At 49.7% G+C, this 12,694-nt stretch overlaps 5 protein-coding genes across 7 annotated transcripts; 2 read left to right on the forward strand and 3 right to left on the reverse strand.

Annotated features, from left to right (window-relative positions):
• The first annotated feature begins 105 nt into the window (after positions 1-105).
• Positions 106-3,528, forward strand: FOXG_01465 (uncharacterized protein). Its single transcript, XM_018378304.1, has 3 exons — positions 106-846; positions 920-2,392; positions 2,447-3,528. Exons 1-3 carry the CDS (start codon positions 786-788, stop codon positions 3,121-3,123), a joined length of 2,211 nt encoding a protein of 736 aa, XP_018234209.1. The 5' UTR covers positions 106-785; the 3' UTR covers positions 3,124-3,528.
• On the reverse strand, positions 2,393-5,310 carry FOXG_01466 (uncharacterized protein). 3 transcript variants are annotated; one of them, XM_018378306.1, is made up of 3 exons: positions 4,685-5,310; positions 4,186-4,633; positions 2,393-4,134 (listed from the first exon to the last, which is right to left on the reverse strand). In XM_018378306.1, exons 1-3 carry the CDS (start codon positions 4,712-4,714, stop codon positions 3,761-3,763), a joined length of 852 nt encoding a protein of 283 aa, XP_018234211.1. In that variant the 5' UTR covers positions 4,715-5,310; the 3' UTR covers positions 2,393-3,760. The 3 variants fall into 3 exon arrangements, with proteins under 3 accessions (XP_018234211.1, XP_018234212.1, XP_018234210.1); XM_018378307.1 differs by having other exon boundaries at positions 3,429-4,134; positions 4,186-5,310; XM_018378305.1 differs by having other exon boundaries at positions 3,551-4,633; positions 4,685-4,858.
• Positions 5,311-5,494: 184 nt separating this feature from the next.
• FOXG_01467 (uncharacterized protein) lies at positions 5,495-7,829 on the reverse strand. The gene is made up of 5 exons (XM_018378308.1): positions 6,740-7,829; positions 6,558-6,686; positions 6,389-6,505; positions 5,892-6,332; positions 5,495-5,828 (listed from the first exon to the last, which is right to left on the reverse strand). Exons 1-5 carry the CDS (start codon positions 7,091-7,093, stop codon positions 5,826-5,828), a joined length of 1,044 nt encoding a protein of 347 aa, XP_018234213.1. The 5' UTR covers positions 7,094-7,829; the 3' UTR covers positions 5,495-5,825.
• A 131-nt stretch (positions 7,830-7,960) lies between these two features.
• FOXG_01468 (CMGC/CDK/CDK7 protein kinase) lies at positions 7,961-9,468 on the forward strand (the record flags this gene model as incomplete). The annotated part of the gene is made up of 2 exons (XM_018378309.1): positions 7,961-8,401; positions 8,450-9,468. Exons 1-2 carry the CDS (start codon positions 8,179-8,181, stop codon positions 9,466-9,468), a joined length of 1,242 nt encoding a protein of 413 aa, XP_018234214.1. The 5' UTR covers positions 7,961-8,178.
• Positions 9,469-9,766: 298 nt separating this feature from the next.
• FOXG_01469 (uncharacterized protein) lies at positions 9,767-12,595 on the reverse strand (the record flags this gene model as incomplete). Its single annotated transcript, XM_018378310.1, has 3 exons — positions 9,767-10,464; positions 10,559-12,442; positions 12,499-12,595. The coding sequence occupies 3 exons, from the start codon at positions 12,593-12,595 to the stop codon at positions 9,767-9,769; spliced, it is 2,679 nt and encodes an 892-aa protein (XP_018234215.1).
• Between the last annotated feature and the right edge of the window lie 99 nt (positions 12,596-12,694).

The following is a 12,694-nucleotide window of genomic DNA, read 5'->3' on the forward strand; positions in this document are numbered from 1 at the left end:
CATGAGACAACCTGGATACTGTGCTCCTTCCAACTAACACTAGCCACTAGCGTCTGCACCTGAGATCATCGCCAAGGACTAAGTGACGTCACAACTAGCACTATCTGGGGTAGCGCATCACAGGTCCGGGAAGGGAAAGAGCTACGGCAACGACCCTGACGTATGCATCCCATGTGAAGGAAAGAGGTAAGGAAGGCAAGCACCGCACCGTCCGACTTGTCTCGGGGCCAACGAAAGAGCGACGCCATTTGAATGAGGGCGCCACGAAGACGAGGGTCTCCTTTGATAGCATCATCATCATCATCATCATCGTCTCAGTGAATAAATCTTGCTTTTACCCATATTTCACTCTATGCTTTCCCTCCTGTTTCCTCACGATTGAGAGACAACACCAAATACACGACTAATACCTACGCGAATCCTATCTCCATACAGTATCGTCACTCAGCATTTATATCGTCTGTTTTTATATTCCCTGCAAAGAGACAGCCCATTCGTCACCACCATTGAAGCAATTCCGGCTCAAGACGAGCACCCGGCATACCCATGTTCGACATAGAAACTGTCGATTAGTATCAACTGCATATAGCATTACAACCGCCAAGCGCCTTGGGAATCCATAAAAACATATTGTAACAAGGCCCTTGGCCCTGTCGAGAGCTTATCACCACGCCGGGCCAATCGCGACCAATCTATTCCCTCGCATCGTATTCCATTGAAGTCTCACCCGTCCGAGGCTCCAATACGAAGGGCTGAGCCAGCACCCTTCTGACGTCCTTATACCGATGCCCACCAGCACATCCCAGCAACCAACCATGATCCAGTCACAGCCGGCAGCGGCCACAGGTATGTACCGGCATCCTAGCGATATTCGTCATCCGCCCACGCATGGCCCGGGTCCTTTCTGACATATACATAGTGGCCAATAACTCTGGTCGTCTCAAATACGCAGATCCTCGAGATCTTCCTAGCTATCCATCTGCTGGTCTTCGTCCTGACGGTGCTGCTGCAAGTGCCGCTGCTTCACTTGGATGGTCTAATCAAAAAACCATCGAACTTTGGAAACCTGACAAAACCTCATCCGCATCCGCTGCTGCCGCTTTAGCTAAGGATTACAAGATGGCTCCAGCATGGGAACCAACATCCAACTCTGCTGGCCACAAAGCCGCACTTCTAGCTGTTGGTTCTGCTAATGCTGCCTTAAACCAATCCCCAAGCCAGCGCAAGTCACACGAGGGATGGGGAAATTCTGCTGCTACTCAGGCATTCAACACGAATCGAGCCAACTCAATGCGACAGCCCGACCCAAGAGCATCTGATACTTCGCTGCAGGGACAAAAGTCTCTGGCCGCAGCCAAAGGTGCTATGTCAACTACTAGACGACGAGCTAAATCAACGCCATCAGCACCAGACTCTCATGCTCCATCATCCCCTAAGACTAACACTCGACCCGATGCGCTCAGCGGAGCTGCACTTGCTCACAAAGCAAGCCTGAGGGCCAAGCCGGCAACAGAAAACGCCGGTGCGGTGCCAGTCACTACCATGACTCGCAACATGTTCACGTCTAATCCGCCAGTCAAACCGGAGGTAGATGAACGACAAAATAATGAGCAACTTCATGCTTCAGCGGTTGCGATGGCCCGAAAGATGTATTCACATCAACAAAAGATTATCGACGAAGCCAAGGAAACCCACGGGCAAGGCTCTGATGCACCACAGCCAAAACCATACATTAATCTCCAAGACGCTGCATACAAACAAGCACAAGAACGACTGGCGAAGCTTGAACAAGAACACCAGAAGAATAGAGACTACCAATCTTACTATGGAAACGAATCGTCGCCTAGACGGCGGTTTACACTGACATCCAAGCTGCGTCGTCGCTCTTCTAGCGACGGTGACCTTGACGATAGACAACAATCCGAAAGAATACGACAGCAGATGTCACTCTTCTCCAACAAGCTTTCAGAGGTTGATCAGAAGAAGCGACAGGATGATCGCAACGCGCTTCTTGCTGCGGCACAACGCAACGTCAAGGCTCGATTGCAAGGTATGGATGAGAAGGTTTATCATGAAACTGGCCAGGTCAACCCAACTCTGATGAGTGAGTGGGAGCTTAAGGCTCATCAGTTGGCGAGTGCTAGCCACGAAACCCGAAATGCAAACAAGGGCAAAATCGACATCGGAGGTGGCAGATTCATGGATCCTCACGATATAGACGCCATCGCAGCCAAAAGAATGCAGCCCCTTTTGGATGACATTAACGAGAAGGCTGAAGTTGAGCGCGAGCGACTCGCTACACTCAAGATGGAAGAGGAAGCAAGAAAGGCTGAGCAGGAGAAGCAAAAGGCGCGCGACCGCGAAACTAAAGAAATCACAAAGAAGCTCAAGGGTACGTCCACAGTAAATATTCATTTGCAATGAGCCTGACTAATTCATTTTATAGACCAAGAGAAGCAGGAGTACAAGGCTAAGAAGGCGGAGGAGAAGGCGGCGCGAGCTGAAGAGCGACGCCAAGCCAAGGAAGAGAAGCAACGGTCCAGGGGTAACACAGCTGTCTCTGGCGAAGAAGCTATTGATGATGGAGCGAGCACAAGAAGCGAAGAGGCTGTCTCACCTCCTATTGTTGCACCAAATGAATCGAGTGAGCCTAGTGCCCCAGCAGCTATCGATACAGAAGCTGGCACAACGGAAAGGGGCCGCAGAAAGCTCAGCGATGCTGCATCACCAACTTCCAAGGTCAAGGGATGGATCAAGAACCGGTTTTCACGAGGCAAATCTCTTGGAGAGAAAGACCGCGAAAATCAAGGTGACAAGAGAAGCAGTTTCATTGGCGGAGCCGCTCTCCGGGATACTGATGCAAATGAAAGTTCAACAAGTCTGGACAACCGGGCTACGAGCATGCGAGATGTCGCCCTTGCCGGTCGCAGCGCAAACGCTGAGTCAAGCGACCACGACCGGGATGTACTGCATGATTCGCGCGGCATCAGCCCCGTGAGCAGTCTAAGTGAAGACGAGGCGGTTCCGGCTATTACTCCCCCCCCAGCAATCAAAGACCCTGCTGAAAGAAAGAGCCAAAGCCCTTCACGGGACTCGAGATTCAGAGAGATGATGGATAACTAAACCAGTATTGTCGCAGGACAGGAGTTTGGAAAGGAGGCATAATGATGGGATTGGTTTGGATTACGCCTGGCGCAAGAGAATGGATTGCTGTCTATCTGTAAAGCGTCATTGGTTTTTAACAGCAGGATTATAGCAATTGGGGAAGTTGAAAGGGTTGTCTCACTATTGGTGTGAACTCAATGTCTTTTTTTGAGCTATGACGCAGTATATGTACGGAACTTTCGGATGAACATTACGACTATAACATGGTCAGCTACGATGATGAGACAAAGCAGGATAGTGGTTGGCAATATACAGTAATGTACCTCATAAAGTACGAAAGATGACGAGTGACATGAAATTGTGAATTATTATGTCAACATTGTTTAATTTATTTATAATCATTATACATGAGGCGAATTCCTCTTCAAGTTCATCTATCCAGATAGTTCATGTACGAACGCATGATATAAGCCACGCAATACAATCCTGTAAACGAGCCAATTCTCGCTCGGTCCCAACGCCATGCAAAGAAAGAAAAGGGGAATCATTCCGACATTATTCCATAGAACATAAAGTTTTGTGTGTAAAGTATTACAAACGTTGAGTCTAGTTTGTTGTACTGTGATGGGTCAAGCATATGATATATGCGACCTGTCTAGAAGTCTCTAGGAGGCACACGGTTACCGTTCTGAGCCATCTCGACATCGGTACGACCGTTTACGGCTGCGTCAAAGTTACTTCGCGACCCGTTACTGGGACTCGTCGAATCAGAGAGGGCAGAAGGCATGTAGTAAGACTTTTGGTACCTTGCGTCAGGGCTCTTTGTGCGAACGGCAGGATAGAGGTCGATGACGAAGGAGACGGCGTAGAATGTGAAGATGAAGGATATGACCCATTCGAGGATCGCGGCGGCGTTTCGCTTCTTAACGCGGCTGCACACGCCAAAGGCGATGATGAGGAAGAGCTCGACGAGGATGAAGGTGAGCTTCACCCAGAATGACATGCGAAGAATACGATGCTCGCGGTAGTCTAAAGGTTTGTTAGTGGGGTTTGCATGGCCGCTGAAAAGGAAAGACTCACTGATTCCAAGGCGTTGATACTCCCAGCAGATAAAGACAGCCGAGATCAAATAGCCTCCAATAAAGAGCGCCAAAAACGTGTTGTGCAGTCTGCTATACTTGCCGGTCTTGAAGATAGAAAGACAGATAAGTCCCACGGTTCCGACAGTCGCAAAGGCGATGGAGAGGCCGCTGAGGATCTTCTCCATGAGTGTCGTGTTGGGCACAAGACGGCCCCGATGTCGCAGCCATCGCTCAGACAAGAATGCAGCATCGAGAAAGATGGAGGTCAAGACACAGCCGACAATGAAGAGAGGCTGAAGACGGTCGGCGCCGACATTGGAGATGTAGGCGATGTCGGAGTGAATCGATTGAGTGGGATATCGACGCCCATGTTGATTGACTTGCCATTCGAGGAGAAGACCGAGAAGCATTCCGAGCCAGACAAGCCCTGAGATGACTGGAAACCACTGATCGTGTTAGTATCCAGGTATCTTCTCAAATAGTTCAAGTAAACGTACCCAGTATGAAAAGATGCCTTTCACAGCCATTGTGTGATTTTATGTGGTGACTCTATAATGTGATGTGATGATGTTACTGTGAACTTGGTGTTTTGCAAAGCTGGTGATACGGGCAAAAGGCAGTGACAGCAGCACCTGACCTAAAACTTGCTTGGCAGGGACAGAGTAGATGAAATAGATGGAACAGGTACGAAAAGAGAGGAAAAAGAAACAGGGGGCAGGGTATTATATTTCCGTATGCTTGGGCTTGGGATTATATTATGGGTCTGCGTTACGTATTGCAACTTCAGGGTTTCGATCTTAATAATTCCAAGCTTTTTCTTCTCCTTCTCGGCCGGGAACTTTAGTGCTTTAAGATCACCATTAAATACTCCACGGCCGAAGATCTTTCGGGCCCTCGGACGTGTCCGCGGCTCCTAAAGTCCGGGATATTTTACGGCATCGGACATACCATCTTTTTTTTTTTTTTTGTTTTTAAAGGCGGTGCTCATCACTCATCAGCCTTGTTACAGCGGAAAAGAGCCAAGAATGGCTGTGGTAACTCTTTAATGACTTGGCATTGACGCGGCGTTTACAGAAGGGGGAAAGAATCACTAACTAATGCGAATGGGGTAATTAGGTATTCTTCAGCTGTTAGAGAAGAGGGACAGAGAGGATCATAGAATGAATGGAGTTTATAATCGAATGACATCATCCCATTTGTTTACATTGATTACATCACAATCTTCGCTTACAAACGCTAGTCTGTCACTGCCCAAAACAAGCCTCAGCCAACGACGTCGTTCAGTGGAGACACTAAAGATTTAAGGGGGGGGCCTCACTGTGTCTAAGCTAATCCTTGCATGAATCATGAGCTGAAGCAGGGCTCTTACATTGTAACCTTGGACCTTACTCGAGCATCCAATCACCTTCAACGAGTAACATTCACTCAACTCACTCAACAGCCAAAACTACTTCGATACACAAAATTCAGTTTTATTATTAACCAAATCAACTCTTCATTCTCCCGCACATGTTCTTTTCTTCTGTTCAACACCTGCAGCATCAGCATCGATACGGTCGTCCACATCTGTCATATCACCATGCCTCATAACCACAACAGTGTTTTCCGCGGCGTTCGAGCTTGTTATGCGTCTCGTAGTTACTAGACTCAATGTTAGTAATGGTCCTTGTCAGAAGAGATAGGATCCCGGTCGTTGACACGAACCTCATCGTGATGATCATACTCATGCTCGTGCTCGGGATCTTTATCCTCGTGCCTGTCCTCATGCTTGTGCTCGTAGTGATGCTCATTCTCGTGCTTGTGGCCGTGCTTATGTCCGTGGTGGTGGCCATGTTCGTGGAGATGGCCATGTCCGTGGCCGTGCTTGTGCCCATGCTTGTGCCCGTGGTGATGGTTGTGGTAGTGCTTGTGCACCTTTTTGTGCTTGTGCTCTCCATCGCCCTCGGAATCCTCCTTGCCGTCGGTCTTGTCTAACGAGACTCCGTCCTTGAAGTTCTCGCCTGTGATCAGAGGAGTGTGGGGGAACTTCTCAAAGGCGGCCTGGACACTGCCCTTGGTGGAGCCATCGTTGGCACCCTGCTTGGACATGATGATCTTGAGGCTCTTCTTGCACTCAACGCGGCGACTGATCTCATAGACCAAGGCCTATTCAAAGTCAGTGTCAGTATGTCTTGGTTCCTCTCATCTCAAGGGCAACTCACATAGTTGGAAACACGAAGACTGTTGATGGCAGTGAGGACAGGTCGTTCAACCTCCCCATCAAGAGTCTTGGTCTGGCGCCGCAGGAGCTTCAGGAGGCGGATCAGAGCATCGGCATACTAGAGCAGTGTCAGCACAGTAACCCCTGAAGAGGCTTTCGGTGGAACTTACGTGAAGGAAGCAGCCAACTACAGGAGAGTCGTTTCCACAGCTGAAGCACTTCTTAAGAGTGGTGCTGTCCACGTACTTGTCAAAGGCATCCAGCCCATGCTCAAGGCTGTAGATCCTGTGAACAATTTTCTTTCATTTCGTGTTAATCATGTCAGAGTTATGGGTTCAAGAGAGAAACTAACATGCCAACACTCCGCATCGCTGCCACAGTCATAGGTCTGGACAGCATGAATGAGCTCCTCGACGTCCTTGGTGGCATAGTGGAAGAGCTTGCAAGTCTTCTCCTCAGTGAGGACAGCGCAAGGCTTGATGGGATGCTTGTGCTTGGTGATGTGGATATGCTCATGGGGATGAAGATGCTTGTGCTTATGATCGTGGTCCTTGTGATGGTGCTTGACCAGGTCAGGATCATGGTGATCATGGTGATCATGGTCCTTGTGCTCATGCTCCTTGATCTCGAAGGGGCCGTCTGGGAGAGCAATACCAACAACGGCCGGGACTGCGCAGAGCGCAATGAAAGGTAGTGACAGCCTCATGCTGGAGTCTGCAACAGATTACAAAGAGTGGAAGTAGTGCTCAGGGGATGTAACGAAAGTGAGGAACGACACCGAGAAAGACGGAACAGGTCAAGAATCAGAGCAGTCTTAAATAACCACCATAGCTCGTGTTTGCCGTCTCATACCAGAGACTCTGGTAAGTTCGAAGAATCATCGACTTATGATTCCAAGCCACGATGGTGAACTCTTCAGCCATCAGATGGATGGCCATATTGGCAACCGGTGAACAGTTAACTCTATGATACATACAAGCAATTGCAGGCAAGATGTCCCATACCATCAGCTCAATATTGCCACCATCCTACGAGTCTCAAAGCCTCGTACTCATCACTGTCGGGCATTTTGAAACGATGCTTTAGAGATCTGGTCCTCGAAAGATGCCCCTCACGAGGCGTCCGTATAACCGTATTCGCGGACAGTCAAAGGGAGGCCAAAACCGCCGAGATACAACTCCGTTACTGTAGCACCGTCGCGCCCTTTTCACTTGAAGGCACCGTGGTTTCCTCGTTTCCACAGGCGACGAGCATCTTTGCTACAGCAGAAGGCACTCAATACGACTATTATGCTTTCAAGGAGGCCACAAGGTAAGAATAATACCGCCGGTTGCTGTGTACATCACTCAAAGTCAATCTACGCGGTTAAAAGTCTGTTAATTCGCGTGCCTTTCGTGTCAAGAACACGCAAGTTGATAATAAGGAGAAAGTGATGATGTTCTTGGATGGTCCAAGTCGAAAGATGGAGTACGTACCTCAGCTCAGATCTCCGGAATTAGAAACACGGGCGTGGAGCTTATCGGCATGATAAACTCCGATGCTCCGATCTCGAATTAGCGATAACGATAAGCTTCCTAACCTCTCCACGGACTGCTCAGCTTAATTCAACTTCACTAGACTTCAACGCTCGAGTCAGACCAACTGGTCATATCAACATTCAGTCACTCATTGGTAAGCATCTAGCCTCTAAAACCCTCAAGCACACAACGAGGCCTCCCAACGCCATACAGCTGGCCGTTCCAGCTCCTCAATCACTATCCACAATACTCTTTGTTCACCATCACCATCAACATGGCGCTCTCACCAGTCGTAACACACACCGTTGAAGCGACGCAACCGCAAAGCCTCGGGCGCGCAATCTCTTCGCCTCTAAAGAACGTCACTTCGCAAACATCTTCCTCCAATGGAACGCCTATGCCTCCTGTCACTTCAGCGCCTGCGTCGACGAGTATTCCTACGACTCTCGATCTTGCAGAGCAGATGAACGATGAGGAGAAGCGCAAATACGTCAAGGGTATGTTACAGCGTTGAACATCTCAAGCGTTGCTCTAACAATGTCTAGGCAAGAAGCTCGGTGAGGGTACATACGCCGTTGTCTTCCTAGGTCACTTGCGCTCGAAGCCCACCACTCTCGTCGCCATCAAGAAGATCAAGGTCCAGAAGGAATACGATGAGGGCATGGCCCCCGACGCCGTCCGCGAGTTGAAGCACCTCCAGGAGCTCTCCCACCCAAACATCATCTCTCTCCTTTCCGTATTCTCCTCAAAAGATCAGAACCTCAACCTCGTCCTCGAGTACCTTCCCCGTGGCGATCTAGAAATGCTTATTCGCGATACCGAATCCGTGCGCTACGGTGCCGCTGATATCAAGACATGGATGGGCATGCTCACCCGTGCCGTCTGGTTCTGCCACGAAAACTTTGTTCTCCATCGTGATATCAAGCCAAACAACTTGTTGATCGCTGAGGACGGCGAAGTCAAGCTTGCTGATTTTGGTCTTGCGCGAAGCTTCGCTGATCCTCATCAACTCATGTCCTCGCGCGTTATCACCCGCTGGTATCGACCTCCTGAGTTGCTTTTCGACGCGAAGCATTACAGCGGTGCTGTTGATGTCTGGTCTGTTGGCACTGTGTTCGCTGAGCTCATTATGCGCGCGCCCTATCTTCCCGGTAACACAGACCTTGACCAAGTTCGACTTGTCTGTGAACTTGTCGGCACGCCCACCGATGATAACTGGCCTGGTGTCACGAAACTTCCAGGCTATGCTGTTCCTGGGCAACACCCGGTTCGTGGTAAGGACTGGTATGAGATGCGCTTCGGTACTGTTGGTTCTGACGGTGTGGACCTGCTAATGAAGACACTTATTCTCGACCCCAAGAAGCGCATCACTGCTCGTGGTATGCTTGAGCATCCATGGTGGCATTCTGAGCCTAAGCCTACTCGCAAGCAAGATCTGCCTCGAAAGGGTGGCGCAGGGGCTGATGACAAGATGGGCGCTGATCTAAAGCGAAGGCCAGGCGTGATTGATGATGACAGGGGCTCCAAAGTTGCACGCAAGCTTGATTTTGGCGGCATGAAATAGACATGGAGAGACGAGGCGCAGAAAAGAATTTTAATGAACATATGATATGTAATTCGGGTGAGCATTCTTGGGCGTTTGGACATATACAGAATAAGGAGAGGAATACGCGACAAGTCGCAAAGGACCTGGCTTGCTCAAAATGGGACATTTTATTAGATACTCAGATCTCTTGATCATCATAAATTTGAAACCATCCATATATGTCTCCTAGCCAAACGCTCGCTCTCAGCGTATCTTCGTGATATTGACAATTCGATTTCGTAAGTATATCCAATCAACCAAGTTCTATTCTATTTACTCACATAAGCACACACTCAAGCCCATACATTGCTCTCTCGACACTTTTTCTGACTTGATACCAGTCCGCCCTTCTCTGCGCATACTCGTAGACTTCTTCAGCACGGAAAATGCCGCCGAAACGATCGCCATCTGCGATGACTGTGGCCATCTCACGCGCATGTCGAGGGTCAATCAGGAAGATCTGGCTTAGTTCACGAAGAGCAGCAAAGTATGCGAGCAGATCAGGGTTGCGCAACGTCCGAATGTACTCATAATAGATGTTCATATCAGCAATGAGAGTAATCGCGCCCTCGGTACTGATACGTTGTCGCTTGAGGTGCTTGCAGATCGCTGTGAAAAGACGAAGACCAACCTCGCCGTTGAATACATCAAGCATCGACTTATCTGTTGTACCGACAAGCATTTTTGTGTGTGATGAGACGAGCTCTACAATACGCTTTGCTGTGGCAGTGGGGCCAATATCAGGCTCTGCAGCAGGCACTGCAGGCTTCTCGACGATGCTAGAGCTGCCGCCAAATCCAGAGCCAAAAGCAGAGGACGATGTAGCCGCCGAGGGATCAATTGGGTTGTAGTCTGTGGGTGGTTGAGTTGTGCCCTGAAGATACTCAACCTCGTCCATCAGGACGTCGATACCCTTGTTCAGGCCGGCCGCAACACTCTCGTCGAGCATTTGCTCAAACTTCTTCTTGGCCAGGCCTGCTGGGTCCCAAGAAATCGTTGCGGTCAGCAATTTTCGGGGTGGCAAGTTGCTGCTCATAGAAAACGTCATTCATCTTTGAGATAAGGTCACCGACGTTGCCAAGCTCGATAAAAGTGACAAGCGGTCCCAGACCCGCTTTGTTATGATCGTTAACCTCTCGCGGGTTATAGTGCGAAAGATGGTCGACAGCCATATCAAAGCCCGTCTTGACATGCTTCTGCCCCAAGATACGCAGCAACACCACGAATATGGTCGCACACTGCTCTCGAGCTTCTCCGCCAGCTTGTCCACCAAGACTAATGAAAACTGAAGCACGTCCCAGGCTGGTTTTGGCAGCGTGCACCAGGTTAAGCGCCACCTCAATGCTGAAAAGCGACTTGATGCCTTCAAGCTTCGACGCCATGATTGCAGCCTTGGCTGCCAGCTCATCCGTTGGTGCCTGGGCAGGTAATGGCGTCCTCTGGCCATCAAGTGCCAGACTGGGCGTCTCAGGTCGCGAGGGCTGAGGTGTCAGTGTCCCAGAGCCATTCAGCTCCTTTGGTACTGTTGATGTAGGCCTCGATGATGCGGGTTTGCTAGTTGCGAAAGGAGATCCCATCGGAAAGCTCGGTAGCACAGTAACAGGCATCATAACGACCTTCTTGAAAGAGCTCAAAAAGTCCTTCTTGTCGGCTGAGCGATTGATGTTTGACATATAGAACGACTCCAGGGACGAGTCTTGCTCAGAAAGCTTCTTCTCCCAGCTTGCCACTTCTGTGTCAGCATGATTTGTGAAGAAGTCTAGCTCAGCTTGGAGGTATAAGTCGAGATGCGGCTCGAAGACGCGCAGTGAAAGCTCCTTTGCCATCTCTTTAACATCTCGCTTAGACCCTTCAGGGGGTGTAAGAGACTGAAAGAAAAGCATCGTCTGCTCAAAAACGCCAGACACGGCTTTCAAATAAGCTTCCATACTACGTTCATGCGCCTCGTCGAACAGTGGTGTTGAATACTCCATGATAATATCCTCCCTGACCTTTTCCACAAATATCCAGAATACATGTTCAGGATTAGGGAAGATGCGTTGCATCACTGAGGCCTGCTCATTGACTTTGGTCAGCAGCTTTTCGAAGAACAGCCGTGAAGGTTCGAGTATGATGTTTTCGTCCTGTGTCGCTTGGTTGAGACAGTCCATCGCGTTCACCACCAATAACTCATCATCGTTGAATATGGGGTGCTTATGCACAAATAGATCTATCCCTCCAGTGGCGCCATCAAGTGTGTGCAGGACATGTGCGTAGCGATGCATTCGTCCGTCAACATCCCAGAATTCGTATCCTTGCTCAAACTCCCGTAGAACAGCACTCTCGAATAACCCCATCATTGATGAGAGCTTCTCCTCTCGCTCCTGGCATCCAGTTGACCAATCGCTATGGGCGAATCTCTTAAGGTTTGCGAGCATTTGCGCTTGTTTCTCCGGGTCGCGAAACGCTTGGAAGACGATAGGGTCCGCATGAGACCTTGCCTTCACCAAATCAAAGTAGAATGGAGCCAAAGCGCCGTATATCTTTCCGTACTCGTGCCTCGCGCCACCCCGAATGCTCCGTGCGTTTTTGAAGACATCCAGATATGCTGCCGGGTCTTCGGCGGGGTTTGTTGAAGCCCCCACCGCCATCGTCTCGAAACCATCCCGAATATCTGCAACGGCGCGATTCTTGGCCTCCTCTAATGAGGCATCGAATAGTGTTGTTCCTGTAGATTGCGTGGGGCTTGCAAGCCCTTTGGCTTGTTTTGCAGCTGCATTTGCACTTTCTCGTCTTCGTCGCACTGCCTCCTCGAATCGACGACGAGCCTCGACTTCATCCCAACAATCCATGCTCTTTAATCTTGAGACCCATCTAGTGTCATCGTATACCATATCTCGCATGCGGTGTGATGCGCGGGCAAAGCGCAGTTGATCGGCGACTGGCAAATAATCGAGAATCGTCACCAGTATCTCTGAATGTCATGTTAGTCGCAGGCGCTCGGTATTGCGAACATGGTATCTTGCATACCCGCTGGAAGACTGGCTTTCGTGTCGAGCATCTCGGTCGCCTTCAGGGTGCTAAGGATGCTGCCACGATTGGCAGCACCCGTTTTGGACCTATACATGATTGGAGAGGTATATCTATCGCGATTTCGGTCGTTTCTGTATTATTTCGTGCTTGGAGATACCCTCCAGGTGGATTATCTCCTCGTAGTCGCTGTTCA

Source organism: Fusarium oxysporum, chromosome 5 (assembly GCF_000149955.1).
Source record: "Fusarium oxysporum f. sp. lycopersici 4287 chromosome 5, whole genome shotgun sequence".
Taxonomy (NCBI): domain Eukaryota; kingdom Fungi; phylum Ascomycota; class Sordariomycetes; order Hypocreales; family Nectriaceae; genus Fusarium; species Fusarium oxysporum.

Bases quoted from the DNA above. Each gene is read 5' to 3' on its own strand.
- FOXG_01465 (XM_018378304.1), top strand. From the start codon at position 786: ATGCCCACCAGCACATCCCAGCAACCAACCATGATCCAGTCACAGCCG. The intron at 847-919 runs GTATGTACCGGC...ACATATACATAG, and splicing joins ACAGCCGGCAGCGGCCACAG to TGGCCAATAACTCTGGTCGT. The intron at 2,393-2,446 runs GTACGTCCACAG...TTCATTTTATAG, and splicing joins AATCACAAAGAAGCTCAAGG to ACCAAGAGAAGCAGGAGTAC.
- FOXG_01467 (XM_018378308.1), bottom strand. From the start codon at position 7,093: ATGAGGCTGTCACTACCTTTCATTGCGCTCTGCGCAGTCCCGGCCGTT. The intron at 6,506-6,557 runs GTAAGTTCCACC...ACACTGCTCTAG, and splicing joins TAGTTGGCTGCTTCCTTCAC to TATGCCGATGCTCTGATCCG. The intron at 6,333-6,388 runs GTGAGTTGCCCT...GACTTTGAATAG, and splicing joins GTCTTCGTGTTTCCAACTAT to GCCTTGGTCTATGAGATCAG.
- FOXG_01466 (XM_018378305.1), bottom strand. From the start codon at position 4,714: ATGGCTGTGAAAGGCATCTTTTCATACTGG. The intron at 4,634-4,684 runs GTACGTTTACTT...TAACACGATCAG, and splicing joins AAGGCATCTTTTCATACTGG to TGGTTTCCAGTCATCTCAGG.